The sequence below is a fragment of the Podarcis vaucheri genome, assembly GCF_965113315.1.
Source record: "Podarcis vaucheri genome assembly, chromosome: 2".
In the NCBI taxonomy this organism is placed as follows: Eukaryota; Metazoa; Chordata; class Lepidosauria; order Squamata; family Lacertidae; genus Podarcis; species Podarcis vaucheri.
In genome coordinates, this window is record NC_138760.1 from 66,865,588 (window position 1) to 66,883,067 (window position 17,480).

Sequence of the window (17,480 nt, forward strand, 5' to 3'; positions counted from 1 at the left end):
TAGACCACTAGTGGTCTATAGACAAGAGTTAGACCTTAAGATTTAGGGATTGCGCCTTCTTCCTATATTATCTTGCCTTACTATTCTTCTTAACTGCCTGCTGTAAAATTGCTGAACACCACAGAACACAAAATTGACTATGTGAAAGTACAGTTTGTGAAGTATCATGAGATGAGAATCAGGCAGATGAGCTTATTTTTAATTTGTCCACTGGTTCCTTATCTGCCATGTGGTCACATGATATCTAAGTAAAACAGAAAATAAAATGCAAGAAGAGCCATCTGAGATACCTAGAAGATAATTTTCTGTGTGCCGAAGATTTCATCCATTTTCTTGAAACACTGGAGAACAGGTATCTCAGATTGTCTCACCAGTTGTGCACTGGGATTTGCCAGGCAGTGAAATTCTCACATATACAGAGCAATGGAACACCATTAAGCAGGCACAGGCTGTTTTTAAATAGCTTTTTATTGAAATGTATTACATTAGCAAATCCTAACTTAAAGGTATACACTATTAACATATCAGCATATACCACATAGCTACAATATAGTAGTATACGTACATCAAAATATGTAGACTAAGAATTTTTGTGGCTGCCAAGCTACAGCTTATCACACAGATTTTAAAGTTTAGATTGTCAAGAGGGTGGCATACTGCCTGCACATACCTAGATTAGAAACAAGGCAAATAATCCTTTTCACTTTGCCAGACCTCTGGTAGCTTGTTTGTATTTTTCGGCTCTCTGTTGTTCATACTGGTATAATTCACAATATGGCAATGAGGAATTCAAATACATAGGCCCTGCCATTGTATTTTACATACACGCTGTTTGATAGTTTAATCACTTTCACTCATCACATTGCAAAAGACCTGCTAAAAGTTATTCTCACTGCATTTTGTGCATAGTTAATCTTGGCCTGTACCTGGGGATCCTGAGCAGACACATGAGCCTTATGTACAGAGTTATCCACTTAAATTTTCTATCTGGGCTAACCGTCTGGATTCAAGACTGCTGGTTGTAGTTACATGAGCTCAAATCATGATTAAGCACATTCACTGAACTGTGTGCTGATACAAATGCAAACTGTTGGTTCAGCGTAACTAAATATCCATACAAATAGTTTCTATGGATAACCACAAACCTAAGGATTGCATGCATAGCCCTTAAGTGGCACAAAAAGGGCATCTAGCAGATATCCATTTATTTTGCTGCTAAGTTGACCAAACAACTGGGATACCGCTAGCTTTGTGCACTTCAGAAAAGTTATTTTCTCCTAACATATAAGGCTTAGTGCAGCAATTTTAATCACCAGAGTGAGCAATGTGCAGATGTAGAGAAGAGAGGAAAGCAGGTCAAATGTTTAATTCTGGTGGCAGCATTTCCTCTTAAACCCACAAGTGTTGATTTCCAAATATCCACAGATTTTCTCCTCCCCCTCTTTTTCTTGGCTGGGCTCCTGTGGTTTCAGTTGCTGCATGACAAGAAGGAACTTAGCAATTGCAGCTCCCCCCCCCCCAAAAAAAATGACTGCATCTTTATGCCAAGAGAAGTTGTACAAGTTGCATTTTAGCCTGGCATGCAGCTGTGAAAGGCACAGGAACTCTTTCAGAAAAAGCTGGCAAAGCCTTCATATACAGCAGAGGTGGTGTACCTACCCCTGACCATTAGCCATACTGTCTGAGACTGATGGGAGCTGGATTCCAACAATATTTGGAGAGTCACAGATTAGCCATCCTTGATATACAGTGTCTGGATAAAGCCCAGGTATGAGGGTTATTCATCACGCTCCTGTTAATTATAACCACCACCATCATATCTAAGACAGCACAGCCTAACTACCACATAGCAAGTGCCTCTTCTCTTCAGTTTCCAGAACTGAAGGAAACTTCACTGACCTTGGAAGTGGGGCAGCCAGAGCCATTCCAAATGATTAGATTATATGCTAGAAAAATGGCAACTCTTTTCTCCAAGCTACAGAGTTGAATGACAGTTATTTGACATGTGCTTTTCGTTAATGCAGATCAACCTCATCAGTGTGTTAACAAATGTGATAGCTGGTGTGTGTTTTTTAGGTTCTTATACCCTCTTACAGGGATTGTCAGAAGTGCTCAAATTACAGGGAGCTCGGAGAGGGCCTGATCCCCTTCACTACTGTTTTTGGGAGAGTGCAGGGGGCCCATGATCTGACTAAAATTGGGCAGTCTCAGGAGTTGAGGCTTGTGGGTTTTATAAAGGACCACTATCTTATTTCCCCCCATAATTTGAGCAGATTTCAACATAATAAGAACATGGTTTTAGCAATCTAGGTGCTTGATGGAACACAACTTCAATAGCTGGCATTTGCTAAAATCCCATCATTGACATGACTGGCAATTCTAACGGGAGAATCATTGACCCTTTATACTAGCATAGACATTCTGAACTCATTGGGAGTATGCCAATTTAGTGAGTCAGCAGATCATCCCTTTAAAATGCCATTCCACTGTATTCTATTGTCTGGATACATCTAAATAAATAACATTTAGGAGAGTTACAAGCATGGCCCATCAAGCATAAGTGAACAAACACTAAATAATAAAAAGAGAGGCAGACAATCAGAGTACAGATACAATAACAGATCACAACGCTTTAGCCAACATGGTCTAGCACTCCAGAGGGCCTGACATCTATAGGGAAAACTGGGAAGATATATAAGCAAACAAGCGAACAAACATGTAAGCATTTACATAGCACCATCCATGCAAGAAGCTTGCCATTCTTAATAAATATTAATGAATGAAGTCTCACACTATTCCTGTGAGGTAGGTATTATTACCATATTATATATGAGGAAACCGAAGCATTGAACATAACTTGCTTGTTTAGCGCTTGGATGGAACTAGATATTTCCTGTTCAAAAACTCACTTGTTTCCTGCCTGGTGCATGTGAATCCTACACCAGATCATCATCTTTTTACTGAACTGATAGGAAAGGGAGCTAAGCCCCTCCTATAGCAAATGCACAGGTGTGCTAATAGCAATACATCATGTACATTCTGCTAATTGTGCCAGTTTCAGAACACAGTGAAATCTGAGTTTACATACTGCTAGTTTACTGCAGGTCAGTTTCAACTGATGTCATCCCTCTGCAGTCTAAGCTGAAATATCAGGGAACCTATGCTTTAAGTAGCCACGTGACAGAAGGGAACTCAAGAGGTGCAGCTCCCTCCCCCATCACTGCAACTGTATACTAGGATAAGCTTTACAAACGGAGCACTGCCAAAAACAGGCTGTGTGGTTCAAGTGGCACGGTTTTGAAGAGAAGCAGCGATCCTTGGTACAACTGCACTACCCATTAGTGCAGTTGTGCTGCTTTAGTACAACTATAATACAGTTTTGACTGCACCAATCAACTGCAATAAATAAATACAATCTAAGAGGGTGTGAAGCCCTTTCCACACATATGGGAGTGACAGGAGGGTAGACAAGCCTTCTAACTGCAAATGTTTTACAGGCCAAGTACAGCTTGAAAAAGGAACAATAAAACCAAACTACTCTCTTGTTAGCTGCTAAGTTTTGTACAGAAAGGATTTTGCCTACTTCATTTACCCCAATAGCACCTAGTAGAAGGCCATCCATAATACGCTGATTTCACCAAATAATAGGTCAGTTGAAGAAAAGGTTAAAGTGGGGGATACAGCAATGTCTGCTTGAAAAGTTGCTATATATCTGTTTTTCTTTCCTATGTAGGCCAAACAATAGGACTCAACAAGTTTTCATTGTTTAAACATCAGATGAATGCCTGGAGAGCTGATTTACCCCCTTCTTCCCCACTAGATGTCACTGTAAACAACTGAACGTCATGGAACCAAAATGCAGATGCTTCTTAGTTACTTTGTATAATCTCTGTAAATTCACATAGGGCACATCAATGCAGTCTTGCTGCGAAAACAGTCTTTGTATAGGACTAAATGTTTTAAATATGTTGATATGCCCTCTGGATAGAGATGGACTCATAACTACTGTGAAAAACAGTATTATTGGGTGTGGGAGGGTGTGGCACACAAGTTAGAACATGAATCAGAAAATGAGCAAGGGAAATTATTAAGTAGGAGGAATAATTAGGAAGCAACAATGAATGGAACAAGTTATTAAGGGAGTCTCTGTCACTGGGCATTTTTAAACAAGGTTAGAGAAATATTTTTAACAGTGGTTTATATGTAAATACACTTATTCAGGAGTAGATAGATTAGATGCCTTATGACCTTCCAGCTCTAAAATTGTGCAAAACAAGCCTACTAGCTTCCTTTATTACAACCAATAAAAACACAGATGCCAAGGGAAAGTGGTTTGCCTATGGAAGGAAGAACACTAGCTGTCTAAAGTCCAGGAATGGAAAAAAAGCTCATCTTTAAAAGTGGGAAGGCACCAACTTTTACTATCCTTTTCCATGCTCACACACTTTGCTGATTGCATTAGTCAATGATTATTTTTAGTCCAGGCTAGATTGAATACACCCTTCTCTTTCTGGCACAAAGGTGGCAATAGTGGTATAAAACAGACTTCCATTTATTTGTAGGGTGGATATGTCCATGGGTTACTATTCTGCCTAACTAAAGTATTTGCACTCCTAAATCCACAAACCATTTGTCCAAAGTTACTGTTTTACCCACATTTTTGCCCTCACTGCAGCAGTCTATTTGTATGTGTATGGTTCCTATTCCTATTCACATTTTTAAAAACCGCATTTTATTAGGGCTGTTAGTCTTAATTGTGCGTGCCTATCTTCTAGGAATTTACAAGTGAAACAGGCTTTTAATATACGCACACCTTTCTTTTAAAAACAGTTTGTGGATAATGGTCTCGTTCATATATTAGCCATCAATCCTGTGAATACACTGGAGAAGAAGGTGCATATCAGCCTGGATAGCTCAGTTGGTTATGTGGTGCTGATAACGCCAAGGTTGCAGGTTTGATCCCCATATGGGACAGCTGCCTATTCCTTCATTGCAGGGTGTTGGGACTAGATGATCCTCAGGGTCTCTTCCAACTCTATGATTCTCTGACTTGACATTCCCTATAACTATCCCTCCTCTCCCTCCCACCCCTGCCCCATGAACATAAGATGAGACAATGTGTCTCATGCAGAGGCAAGGGGAAATCATGTGAAACTGGCTTGTGAAATCAAGTTGTGAAATTTGGGCCTTTTAGTGAACTGTTCGCTGTATGCAATGCGTGGTGGGTGAGAAGAGTACATGTCTGCTCCACAATGCGAAAATGCCTGTTAAGTGTGTGGGCCAGACCACAGTCTATCATTGCTACAATTTCCTCCAGTTGCAATGATAAGCCCCAGAAAAGTAACAGGAAAAGGAGAGGACATAGCTTCTATCAACTGAGCCACAGTTTACTTTACTTGTAATAGGATAGCCTCTATATACCTGTGCAGTTCTTGAACAAAGCGACAGGGAATTAGATAATAAAAACAATATAAGTCTTAAGTGCTACATCTGCTAAAATGCATTCTTAACTAGGTAAATTAGTTATCATACACATATAGGGGGAAAACACCGAACAAGGATGTGTGCAATTAACTAATCTTTCAAATGAACTGCCTGAAATCTTTGGGAGTGTAATAAATTTAGAAACAGACATGCCCCACCCCCGTGCCTGCATTACCTGTTTTTGTGTTACCTATAATAAGTAGCTACACCCAGATATTAATAAAATGCATGCTCTCTAGAAAGGTGCAGAGCAGGACCCAGTCTCTGTAGTTGGCTAGGGGTACTTGTACAATGCTGGATGGCAAGGCACATGAAGAATCCCTTTTGGAAGAGCCACTTTCTCACATTTTTTCCTTACATGGGATAAACTCTGAAGAAAAAAAACGTGTATACCACAATTCTTATATTGGGCTAAGTATTTGCTGCACTTTTTAAGTGAGAAGACTGAACAGCCATTTCACAGGTAATATAAACATCTTAAAAAACTATGCAAGCTGTTTTTTTGCTTGGAGTGTAGCCAAATATAAGCAGGATGGGAGTTTTAAAACTTGTGTTTATGTACAAGCTGATTTCCCCAGTTGTCTTTTTATTTTAAAAATACTGTTTTTCACAACAGTGTCAATGGCAAAATAGCAGGTTCACAAGACCAAATCCATCTCAACTCCACCCTACCCACCCCAAATTTGGGCTGATTATGTACAAACATTCTAGTCTTGAGAATGAATCAATGTGTGCTCACATCATGGTCTGACCTGTGTTCAGAAATCTTGATTATTATTATTATTATTTTTTAAAACCCATCATGGGCTAAATAAAAGAGTGAATGATACTGTCAAGATAAAATATATGCCCCTGAACGTAAGCCACCATTGTTCTTAAAGGGCAATACATAATACTTAAATTAGAGCTCACCCCCCTACTGCATTCTCTCTCAAGAGAGCAAAATATTTTATGTTTGGGAAGATCTATTGGGGAAGGAGGCCCAGTCTTGATGACATCTACTTAAGGAATCATTGAAGTTTAAGCAGCACTAGGCTTTTCCGAAGGGTGCTTTCTTGTGAATTCTGGGGGCTTGTTTGTTTGCTTTTATTGTTCAGAGGGATACTACAGTTTACAGCTCAGACAAAAGCCACATTTGAAAAGCTACAATTGAAGGCTTTTCTTGATTGCTGCCCATTCCCAAGTTATCAGGACACAGAATATGCTCCAGTGGCAACTGTCAAGGTTCTTCATGAGCCAAGACATGTTGAACGGCCGCAGTAGGGCGCAACATTCTGAGTCAGACAGATAACTCAATAGTAACTACAGTTTGTTTAAGGCTTCCATGTTTCCCTTTCATTGCTCTATTTTCTTAGCTTCAGGCACTGCCACCAATGTCTCAGATACCAAAGAAAATATTAGTATAGTGGCCAGCTGTAGTTCACTGAATTCTGATTGCCCTGCCTCATGTTCTAGAAACGAGACAGGGCAGAGCATAGCTCAGTGATAAAACATAGGTTTCGCATGCAGAAGATACCAAACTCATCCATGGTAGTGCCTCTATTTTAAAGCATTTGGGGCAGCAGGCCTGGGATTTGGGGCAGCTGGCAGCCAGAACAGGCAATATGATGCTAGAGGAGCCAATGATCTGACTCTATAGCAGCAGCTGTATATGTTCAAACAATAGCTCTCTCCTTGATTTGGAGAGCAAACATTGTTTATATCTAGCAAACAATGCCCTAAATCATAAGTTGCATTATTCATCTATATAGAATGATTCCAGCTTGAAAATCCATTAAGTTAGGAGGAGGAGGAGGAGGAGAAGCCTGGATCTTGCTAAAAACGGTAGAAGTTTGGTTAAAATAGTGGCCTGAATCTGTTAAAAACATGACTATGATATTACCATTCACCCGTTAAAATGCAAATACAAAGGAATGTAATTACACTTAAATCTCATTGAAATCAACCACTGATTGAACTACATTTTCTCTGGAATGGGCCCTCTGTGCACAAAGAGTTATTGGTATTTTTGCTTCCAATTAGCATTTTCTAAAAGTTTATCCAGTTAATATATTTTATTGCCTTTCAGGCTATGGGCCTACACAGTGACCTTTGAACATTCCACAACATCCTGCCAAACACCCAGTCTTAAATACTTCAATGTTATGGCTGTAAGAATTCAGTAAAGTTCAGTAACAGTTCGGTTTTAAAATTAACTTCAGCTAGTTAAAATTTTTTAATCAGGTAAACCACTGTGATTTATTACATGTGAATAATTGCAGGTGTATAGTTAAGGGATTGGGCAGGGGCAGAACCTGTTTTAGGCATTTTTTAATCCAGATTCTAGCTATGCACTAAAAACTCTGCAATACGAGAGCACTTTACATACACTTCTTTCATAAGATGCTTTCTTGCCATCAGAGAAGTGTATGGTATTGGCAGTTTGTAAAAGGAAAAATGAATGCTAGACTTTGTGTGTCCATTTAAATAATATCATTGTAATCATGTAATCAGTATTACTGATCTTCTCCACTAAATCATCTAACTTTCATTCACAATACTTCAAGACTGTGCTTTTAAATAGATTTTGTAAAGAATCTCTCACAGTTCAGTGGAGTACATTAAAACTTACCTGGCACATATAACAAACAAAACGGCTGCCAGTGCTAAGTCCCTAAGCTCTGTATCACCCAGTTAAGAATGATCAGACACACAATATGGCCATCTCAGCAACACAGAAAGGGCATTCCTGCTAACGAAGAAACACTTAGCTTCACAGAGCTAATTTCAAGGCTTTGCATAAAACTTTCAGCATCACAACATTTCAGGGCAGGAGAGATCTTGTGAAAGCCTGCTTTCTGCAGGAGAAAAACAAGACATTTTTCATCTGTAAGCTGCCTGAATGGAACGAGACACCCACACAACATTCCTTACCTTTTCTTTTGGTTTTCAATTTCTTCAGCAATCAAGATTTATAAGAGCATTAAGTGTCCACACTACAAGCATACCACTTCTATCTCTACAGCAGCTCAGGTTTGCAATGGGGGGGGGGGACGACGACTATTCTCAATTGTTACATTTTAGGCAGCACCCACAGTAGGAAAAGCTACTTTAGATGCACCATCGCATAATTTTGTTCTGAACTGCTATTTTTTGCTTAAGCAACACTGCCAACTACTTAAAAAAACACACACCCTATAGTCTTTGTTCTTTTAGCTGTCCATTTTTGCATCAGTTGGAAAGTTTATTTCCTACAGCCACTGTCCCATTCTAGTAAATATGGATTTACTCCTGGATGTCAAAGTAGCAACTGCATTTCCTCCATACTGGATTCATACTGTTGATGTCCTCTGGAACAGGTGTAGCTTCAGAAAAGTGTTTGTTGCTTTATGATTAGTTATCTCAGGTAAAAATGTATGAAGGATGCTTCCAGTTCTTTCAGTATGTAACACCAACGTAAGTGGCTTTTTAAAAATCAGAGTGAAAAAGTACACACCTTTTAAAAAACCAAGCAATAACCTATTTCTGATTCCTGGGTTCTTCTTAAGAAGTCTTAATCATCTAAAGATCAAATATTGGTTTTATAAATTTCAGCAGCAGCATCAGTCTGAGATTCCTTCAGCAGGAAGGCTGTAAAAATGGCTGTTTTTGTTTGTTTGTTTTTTGCATTCTTTCTAAGCAGCTTTTGTTCATATTTAACCGCAGCAATGAAGTAGGAACCCTCATCCCCCACCCCTGAAAAATCCTGTACGAATATTGCAGGCTGTAATGCTGCTGTAACATTGGCTTGTTCTGCCACCAGCTTGTTAAATGGAAAGCTGGAACATTAATACATTTCTCATAGATCCCTTTGGAATGGGGATGTTCAGTGTAAGATCAAGGTTAGAATGAAGAATAACTGGAGCGCTTTGGGCATGTAGCCTACCACCTCCTCCATCAGGCAACTAAGCTGGCAAACACTGCAACTTTTTTTTTTAAAAAAAGAAGAGAAATATCATGTGCCTACTCGAGAGGTGACTGTTGTACAAAATTAAAACTGAGAGTAGGGCAAAACCTCTAGCATACCAACACCATCCCGCTGGCACTGCTAATGACAACTTGGTCACTCGGCAACCTCCAACAGCCGACTTTGTGCACACACTTCATCCGTTTACAGATGTCATCCTTGGATATTGCCTCAGCTGAGCTTCACCTTTGCAGCCTGGCAGCCAGGCACATGTTCTGGAAAAGGCAGCTCTTCTTCAGACAAAGGACACCCATGGAAGGAGTACACAACAATAGGAATGAGAAACGGAAAAGGAAAGGGGAAAGAGAGCAAAGCAAGAAGAATGCAGATCCCCTTCAGGTCTTGTTCTCATCATACATGTCCAAGACAGGTTCAATGGAAGAGAAGTCATTCTCATAAACCAGGCTCCGAGGAGAGAGGGAATTACGGTGAAAGAAGTGGCCACCTAGGAAAGAAGCAACAATAAAAAGAATCCTATTAGGAACGAGGCAGAAAAAATGAAGCGACTCTGCTAACAACAAAGTTTACGCATTTCAATCTACTTTTATACCAAGGTCACTGAAATGCAAAAGAAACATCAGGTTTTTTTAAAAATCAACCATCATTATCTGGGATGTGAATTATTGGAAAATTAGAAAGACCTCTCTTTTTCCAGTAATAAACCCACTGCATACTTCTGTATGGACAATGTAATACTACAGGTTTAATAAACTCTCGGCTGATGACATGTAGGTGTGATCTTTGGATGAAGGGCAGTATACAAATTTAATAAAATAAAATAAAATTCAAGGTAGCCTGTGTATGAAACAGTTGCCAAGAAGGGCCGCAAGGCTTGTGTGCAGAAGGGTGCCGCTTGTGTTTTGTGCAGCAAGCAGTCAGTGCTGTTACATATTAGACACCTGGAAAATAGAACATCTGCAATATATCCAGATCTCTTTCATCGACCACAGTATGAACAACTGCAGAGGGAATGCTCCCCGCAACCCTGCATGAAAGAATATTTTGCTCCAACTGCCTGTTACTTGGGACTGCAGAAGCACACTTTGCCCCTTCCCCGACACCAGGCAGACAGCCTATGATCACAAGGCAGGCAGTGACAGTCTTATCTTTAAACATATGTATAACGCTTAAAAAGTTTCGGTGTTTTCTAAGTGTTAAATATTAATACCATTCTATCCTTTTACATCTGTTCAATAATCTGGTTACAGATCTGCCTCGTGTCACATTTGCCTATCAAGTTCTCTCTCCATTCGTTTCCTTCAACACAGACTGTCCATTTTTGTTAGGAAATCCTTGACACTTTCCTCTTTTTTATTTGGGTCATTTCACCCACATCGCTCTGTATTCATCAATTCGTTGTAAGCTTCCAAGACATTTCTACCATCCCTCTCATCCAAAATTTACTTTAGTATTCCCCCCACCCTCCCAAGGCCCAGCAAAGAAGCTGCTTACATCACTGTGGTAAGATGCTGGAGAAAACAGATTTCTGCTACAGTTAGTTGACTGACAGTCTAAATTGATTTCGATCAGAGGTTTGCTTCTCACTGCTGTGAAAGCAGCAGTATGGGCTAAATTTAAACACAGCCATGGGCTTTTTGACTACAAATTGGTTCAATTTTCCTGATCTCTGTGATGAAGACTATATGCTTACTCTCAGAGTGCACTAAGAAAAAGCTGTCATCAAATCTTGCTGTTACTAGCATGAGGAAGGCAAACACATGTGTTATGTGCTTATTCTGTTGCCTTAAAGCAATCTGAAGCTTGCTTATAACTATAGCCTCTCCCTGCAACTCCAATTGCCGGAAAAGGAGCCTAGTAAAGGACATGTTGCCTTGCAGATTGAATGTTCTCTTGCCTTTTGACTGGGTTTCACAAGACAAGCCCATATCAAGAGACAAGAAAAGGACTGACCTACATACATTTCCGCCTCCTCCCGTTCATTTAAAAATTCTTAGCTTATTTGTTTGCTAGCACAGCAACTTCGCTACATGTAATGAACAAAACATAAATCTAGAAAGAACTGACCAGGTTTACTATGCTCATGAGGTCTGTTTCAAATGTTACAAAACTGGCTAATAAAATTTACATGCAGGCATTCAACATACAAAGAACCCGTTTTTTCAGCTTTTCAAAACAAAAAAAGGCAAAACAATGTTTTGAAAATTCACGTGGTACTTCCTTTCTCAATTTGACTTTTTCACATTTTCTAAAGCAAAGTCACTTCCTTATTTGTGACATTTCTCTGAACGTTTCAAAGACATTTTGAAATATTCTATTATGAAAACTTTAACACACTTCATTTCTAATTAATAAAAGCTGCTTTCTCAGCTGACGGTTTCCTGACAGCTACAAATTAAGCTACTATTTTAATATAGATGTTGGCTGCTTTCCCAAGTTCAAGAAGTACTTTTAAATCCCCAGCCCCAATATTTCTTAAAAAGCATCATAAAAAAAGGAACGCCAGCTCCTTTTTTGATAGCTAGAAATGCAAACTGGCTTATTTTAATTAAACACAGTACTAAATTCAAAAGTAGGTTAAACTTTGATTGAACAAAAACACAAAAGGTTCTGGCTTTGGCCAGCTTACGCCTTTTTGTCTGCCTGATTCAATAGTCAATCTCATTAAGTCTGACATTAGCTTTTGGCTGGAAATCAAGAGCCCAACAGCTCTACATTCACTAACAAGGCCACTGTGGATTTTCTTTATAAAGAGCTGAATGATTCTTACTCTATGAGAAAAGAAGAAGAAGAATGTGCTGTGTTCAATGGCTTGGAAGTGCAAGCAAGCACCACTACTGAAAAAGCAGCAGGGACAAGAGATTTTGTGTCACTGACCCGATTTGAAATGGAAGAGCTTGCTGTGGAAGCAATCCTATACACCATTCATTTCCAATCACAATAGCTGAACACACTTTCACATTAGTGTTCAGTGTTGATTCCCTTAAGAGAATAATTTGTGATGTAGAAGTAGCAGAGAAGGGACAATCAGGTGGTTTGCAAGGAGTAAATTTTATTTAAATAAATTTCTTTTCCAATCTTTGATAAAGTTAAATTTAGAATTGTCAAGGGCAGTTGTGCCACACCCTGAAACTGAGGTCTCCCTGCAGGAGGAGCAGAATCCTGCCCAGTTGATCGCGATGCAGCCATTGATTCTAAAGGGCCACTGGATCTGGATATTCTTGCCCCAAATCAGCTGCCCAAATTCCTGGCCTGCTCGCAACACCCACCCAATCCATTTCCCCCAATGCCACAGGAGAAGAGTCAAGAGAGAAAAGAATACGCATGTATACCTATATACATTATACACCTATTTCTTTACTGATACATCATGTTTTTGCCAAACACTCTATTTAACCCCAACAACAATGAAAGCTATCTAACCAGACAATTTCTTCTTTTCCTCAATATTTTTTTCGAACAGCAGAGAGCTGAGGTAATTTAGGTTGTTCAAGCATTAGATTTTGTAATAACATATCTAAAAACAGACCACAATTGCCATTCTTTATATGCAGAAGTATTAAGGAATGAGAAACGGAAGACAAAACCATGAGGATGCCATGTTGTTGAAGCTTGTATGAGAACAATAATAATAATAAAAATGAAATAACACAAGCTAAATGTTTATGTAGCTATAGAACAGTATATATCCTACACCTGGTATTTCCACTTGTAACCTCTGAACAAATTTGGAGTCATAATTATTTAAGTCCCAAATATTGCAAGAGGAGTTTCACTTATGGAAAGGCGATTGCTCACCTCTTCTTTTCCACTACAACCCCCAAAAAGCTACCCTTGAGGACTGAGATACCTTCAGAGCATTATCAAGATACGATACAGGGAGCTGGAACAAGGGAGGATTAACAGAAATCAAGCCCTCCTTCCTTTAGCAAGAACTGCTTCCTATTTGTGTTAGTGTTTCATGGAAATCCATAAAGTGAGTGCCTTTTTCTAATTTATAGGTTAGCTTTGGCTTGTATACAAAGTTAAGCAAGTTCACAGAAGGAATGTTTGCTACCCTCAGACTTCTGAAAAGACTCTGTAGAACAGGCATCCCCAAACTCGACCCTCCAGATGTTTTGGGACTACAATTCCCATCATCCCTGACCACCGGTCCTGTTAGCTAGGGATGATGGGAGTTTAGTCCCAAAACACCTGGAGGGCCAAGTTTGGGGATGCCTGCTGTAGAAGATCAAAGGGCCCTCCTGAATAATATAAAATGGAACATGGTGGGGTACTAGAAGAGGGAAAGAATGGGAAACTTTACTCCTAGATAAGTTAACTTATCTTAGGATCCAACCTCAATTTTAGGCAGTTCGTCCTCTCTGCAGCAGCACCAGGCCTGCACTCCAACATTTATCTGATGAAAATAGGGATATCCTATTCGATACCCTCCAACATTTATCTGATGAAAATAGGGACATCCTAAGGAAAAGCAGGACATTCCAGGATCAAATCAGAAACTGGGATGGCTTCAGCAAATCCAGGACTGTCCCTGGAGGGTCTACATCTCATGTTGTTTAAGTGGGCCTCCTTGACTTTTCAGAGCATCTTTCTGCGGAAGAGCAGGCATGCTGGCAGAAGGAAGGGACCTAAAACTTTCCTCCTGCAAACTTCTTTGTTAACTTTTAGTTCAAGGAACTAAGCCTTGAATTTACAGAAGTATAAGATCAAAATCTGATACATGTCCATACATTGAACAGAACTAGGTGGAAACATTCACTGGATTGGGGGGGGACCACTTTCCACTGACAAGCGTATAATAAAATTCAATCTCAGAATATTTTTTTATGATTGACCTTTTATTGAGTCTTTTGTAATACAAAGCTTCAGCATTAGCAAATTATGAAAATAGAATGTACAAAACATATGCTTGTGTTACATGATCAAGAAATGATACATAAAAATAAGCCGCTCTCTCTCCAAAGCGATTAGTCAAAGTGTTTCTTCAATACCATTCAGTTCTGTGGGAAAGTAAAAGAGATTATCAGTAATATTTTATTGTTGTTGTTTAATGCACAAATGTTCAAAATAAATTATGAGCAGAATAAAAACAACTTGCTAGTGCTTTCTGTCAATGGGAAGGAAGGCATACAGCTATTTGTTTTTCACAAGTGGCAAATCCGTATATATTACAGTTAAAATAGATGGTTCATAAAAATGGGAAATAAATTACGAATCCTAGCTACCACCTTGACATCCACACTAGGTTTAATTTATTTACTACACATTTGGGGGGGGGTGAAATAAAGAAAAATACTGTACATGAACACAATATATAAATTCTCCCGGCTTCCTATTATACTGTGTCATGTCCAAAATACAATCTCTGCATCTCCTCCACCCAAAAGATCAGAGATGGGGCACTATGTGGGAAACTTGCACATCTTGTTCCAGCATAGCAAAGTAATGACTGAAAGTGGTTTTGGATATCTGTAGTATCCATTTATGCAAACATCATTTTTACTTTTAGATACAAAAATCTAAGAGGAACTTTCTAGTTTAATGCAGCTATCACTAGTAGGAAATATTGTGTGAAATCCCTAAAAAATATTCCAGTCTCTTTTTGGAAATATGAAAGTAGCCAACCAAAATGCTACATGAGTAAGTTGTAAGATTATTCCAGACCAGGCTACTGGTGAACTAGTCAATTACTGTAAAATATGTAGCCTATATACCTCCTTCATGGGGCAGTGTGCGAGAGCAAGCTCTGTGTTCATGCTGCTCACCACATGTAGCGAGAACCATAATTTATTAATGTACATTTGCTTGCAAATATATGTTTGCTGCATAATTTGTCCTCCTTACTTGCAGCAGACTGATCATAGGACCAGGAGTTACTAAGTACACATATGTTGGTGCATCCCTAGTTCACTCTAAATTCTCGTCCTTAAGCTCTCTCCTATACTGCACTTCTTGTAGGATGTACATCTTTGTTGGATCTTTATCTCCCTAAACAATCTTAGACCAGGCTATCTCAAGGATAGTTAGTTTCCATATAAACCTTTGAGATGTGCCTTGGAAGCCCTGCTCTCTGGGCCATTAGGTCGGCGGACAAGATTCAGTGGCTGTGTTTGCACAAATTCAGGCTTAATCTGTTTCATGCACTTGTACACAGCCCCTTTGCTTCAGGTCACTTGTCTCTTCATGTGAGTAAGGAAACAAAGAATCTACAGTTAACCATAACTTCTCCAATTTGCAGGTAACAGGAAACTATGGTTAACTCTGGTTTCCTGATTTGTTTCCCAGCTTGCACAAAGAAATAAATGAAGCAGGAGCAAAGAGGCTGTGCACAAATGCAGGAAACTCGTGCACATCATACCACACAAGCCAGCACTTGCTTGGTGATAACACTGCGCTGGAATCAGGAATTCAAGAGACTCTCCTCTAAACATAAGCTAAAAAAAGTTTTCCTTTCAACAACTATTTAAAAACATACAGCCCTAAGCCTTAACTTGATTCTTCATTGATTGCTGCTTTTAAATTGTTATCAGGAATTCTTTTTAAATTTGTGTTTTAGTGATAAAAATTATTTGTTTTACTGTATTTTTCATTGTAAGCTGCTCTTGGTTCTCTGGGAGCAGAAGAAAAATATTAAATAAAAAATAGCATCCTTACTACTCTCTATGGCACTTCCCTTAAGCTTCCCTATTGGAATATACTTCCTGAATATAATTCCTAGACAAATAAATAACATTCAGTTATCTAAATCTGAACAGGCACTATCTAGGCTTGTTCACTCAAGTCCATATAGGCAATGATCTTTACAATTCTCCCTTAATGGTAGGCTTGCTAATATAAACTTAACCAAACAAGGAGTGCATGCACGCATATCCACACAAAATGAATAAAAAGCAGGAGTGCTAGAATACAAACTAAAATTGAACGATAATGCATCTTCCCCTTAAAAAATAAAAAAATGTACCCTCCCTTTGGAAAACCTATCCTCAGATGTTCTAACAATCTGATATTGCAACTTAGTAAAAGAACGCTGTACAGTGGTGCCCCGCAAGACGAATGCCTCGCAAGACAGAAAACCTGCTAGACGAAAGGGTTTTCCGTTTTTGAGCTGCTTTGCAAGACGATTTTCCCTATGGGCTTGCTTTGCAAGACGAAAATGTCTTGCAAGTGTTCCAATTTTTTTTCGCTCCCCCCCTTTTTCTAAGCTGCTAAGCGCCTTTTAGCCGCTAATCCGCTAATAGGGTTGCTTCGCAAGACGAAAAAACCGCTAGACGAAGAGACTTGCGGAACGGATTAATTTCGTCTTGCGAGGCACCACTGTATTCTGGATGTTTCCCAAATTTCCTTCCTTCTAATTCTTCAACTCATCATTTCTTTACAATGCTGCCATATGTGTAGGCACACTCACAATCTGAACATTTACTTACTCATTAGCATTTAAGCTAGCTGTGGCTTTGATGATCATGTAGCAAAGTGTAAGGGCACTCAGGAGGCCAAAGCTGGCAATAATAAACCATTCTTCTGTTGACAAAGGAAAGGGAGGAAATCACTCGTGGAAGAAGGCTTATGTCAAATCGATGGCAACTGCCCTCAAAGATCAGAAGCAGAAGACAGTAATTCTACTCATGTGGGGCACCAGGAAGTGAAGCTCCAGAGGAAAGCAGAAGGCAAAGAAGGTACTAAATGGAGAAGGCCAGCAAACAAGGTTATGGGGAGAAGTGAGAAAAAAAAGGAATGATACAATAATATTGATCACAGAGTCCAGACATTAATGATAAATGACTGATCAAAGTAAAATGCAAAATAAGGAAAGCATAAGCAAAATCTTTACCTGCAGTTAAGGAATAAGACTATTTCCAAATGAGACCTGTATTAAAAGAAACATGACAGCACACACATAGAGCCTGTATCATCTCTTCCACTCCTTTAACCGCAAATAAAGTGCTCTAGCACTTTTAAAAGGTAGAATTCAGCAGGGAGTCATTAATAATAAAAAATGAAATATAATTTTCTCTAAAAATATCACACAAAAGTACATCTTATTTTTTTTTAA

At 39.1% G+C, this 17,480-nt stretch overlaps 1 protein-coding gene across 3 annotated transcripts in view; it reads right to left on the minus strand.

The window, feature by feature from the left end:
* Window positions 1-450: 450 nt before the first annotated feature.
* The window catches only part of RNF130 (ring finger protein 130), a 41,183-nt gene continuing 24,153 nt past the window's right edge, over window positions 451-17,480 (minus strand). Inside the window, exons 8-9 of one of the 3 annotated variants that reach the window (XM_082211807.1) lie at window positions 16,855-16,948; window positions 14,248-14,430 (exon numbers count right to left, since the gene is read on the minus strand). In XM_082211807.1, the coding sequence (XP_082067933.1) occupies window positions 14,415-14,430; window positions 16,855-16,948 (110 nt within the window). In that variant the 3' untranslated portion in view covers window positions 14,248-14,414. The other 2 variants (XM_082211808.1, XM_082211809.1) reach the window with 2 other exon arrangements.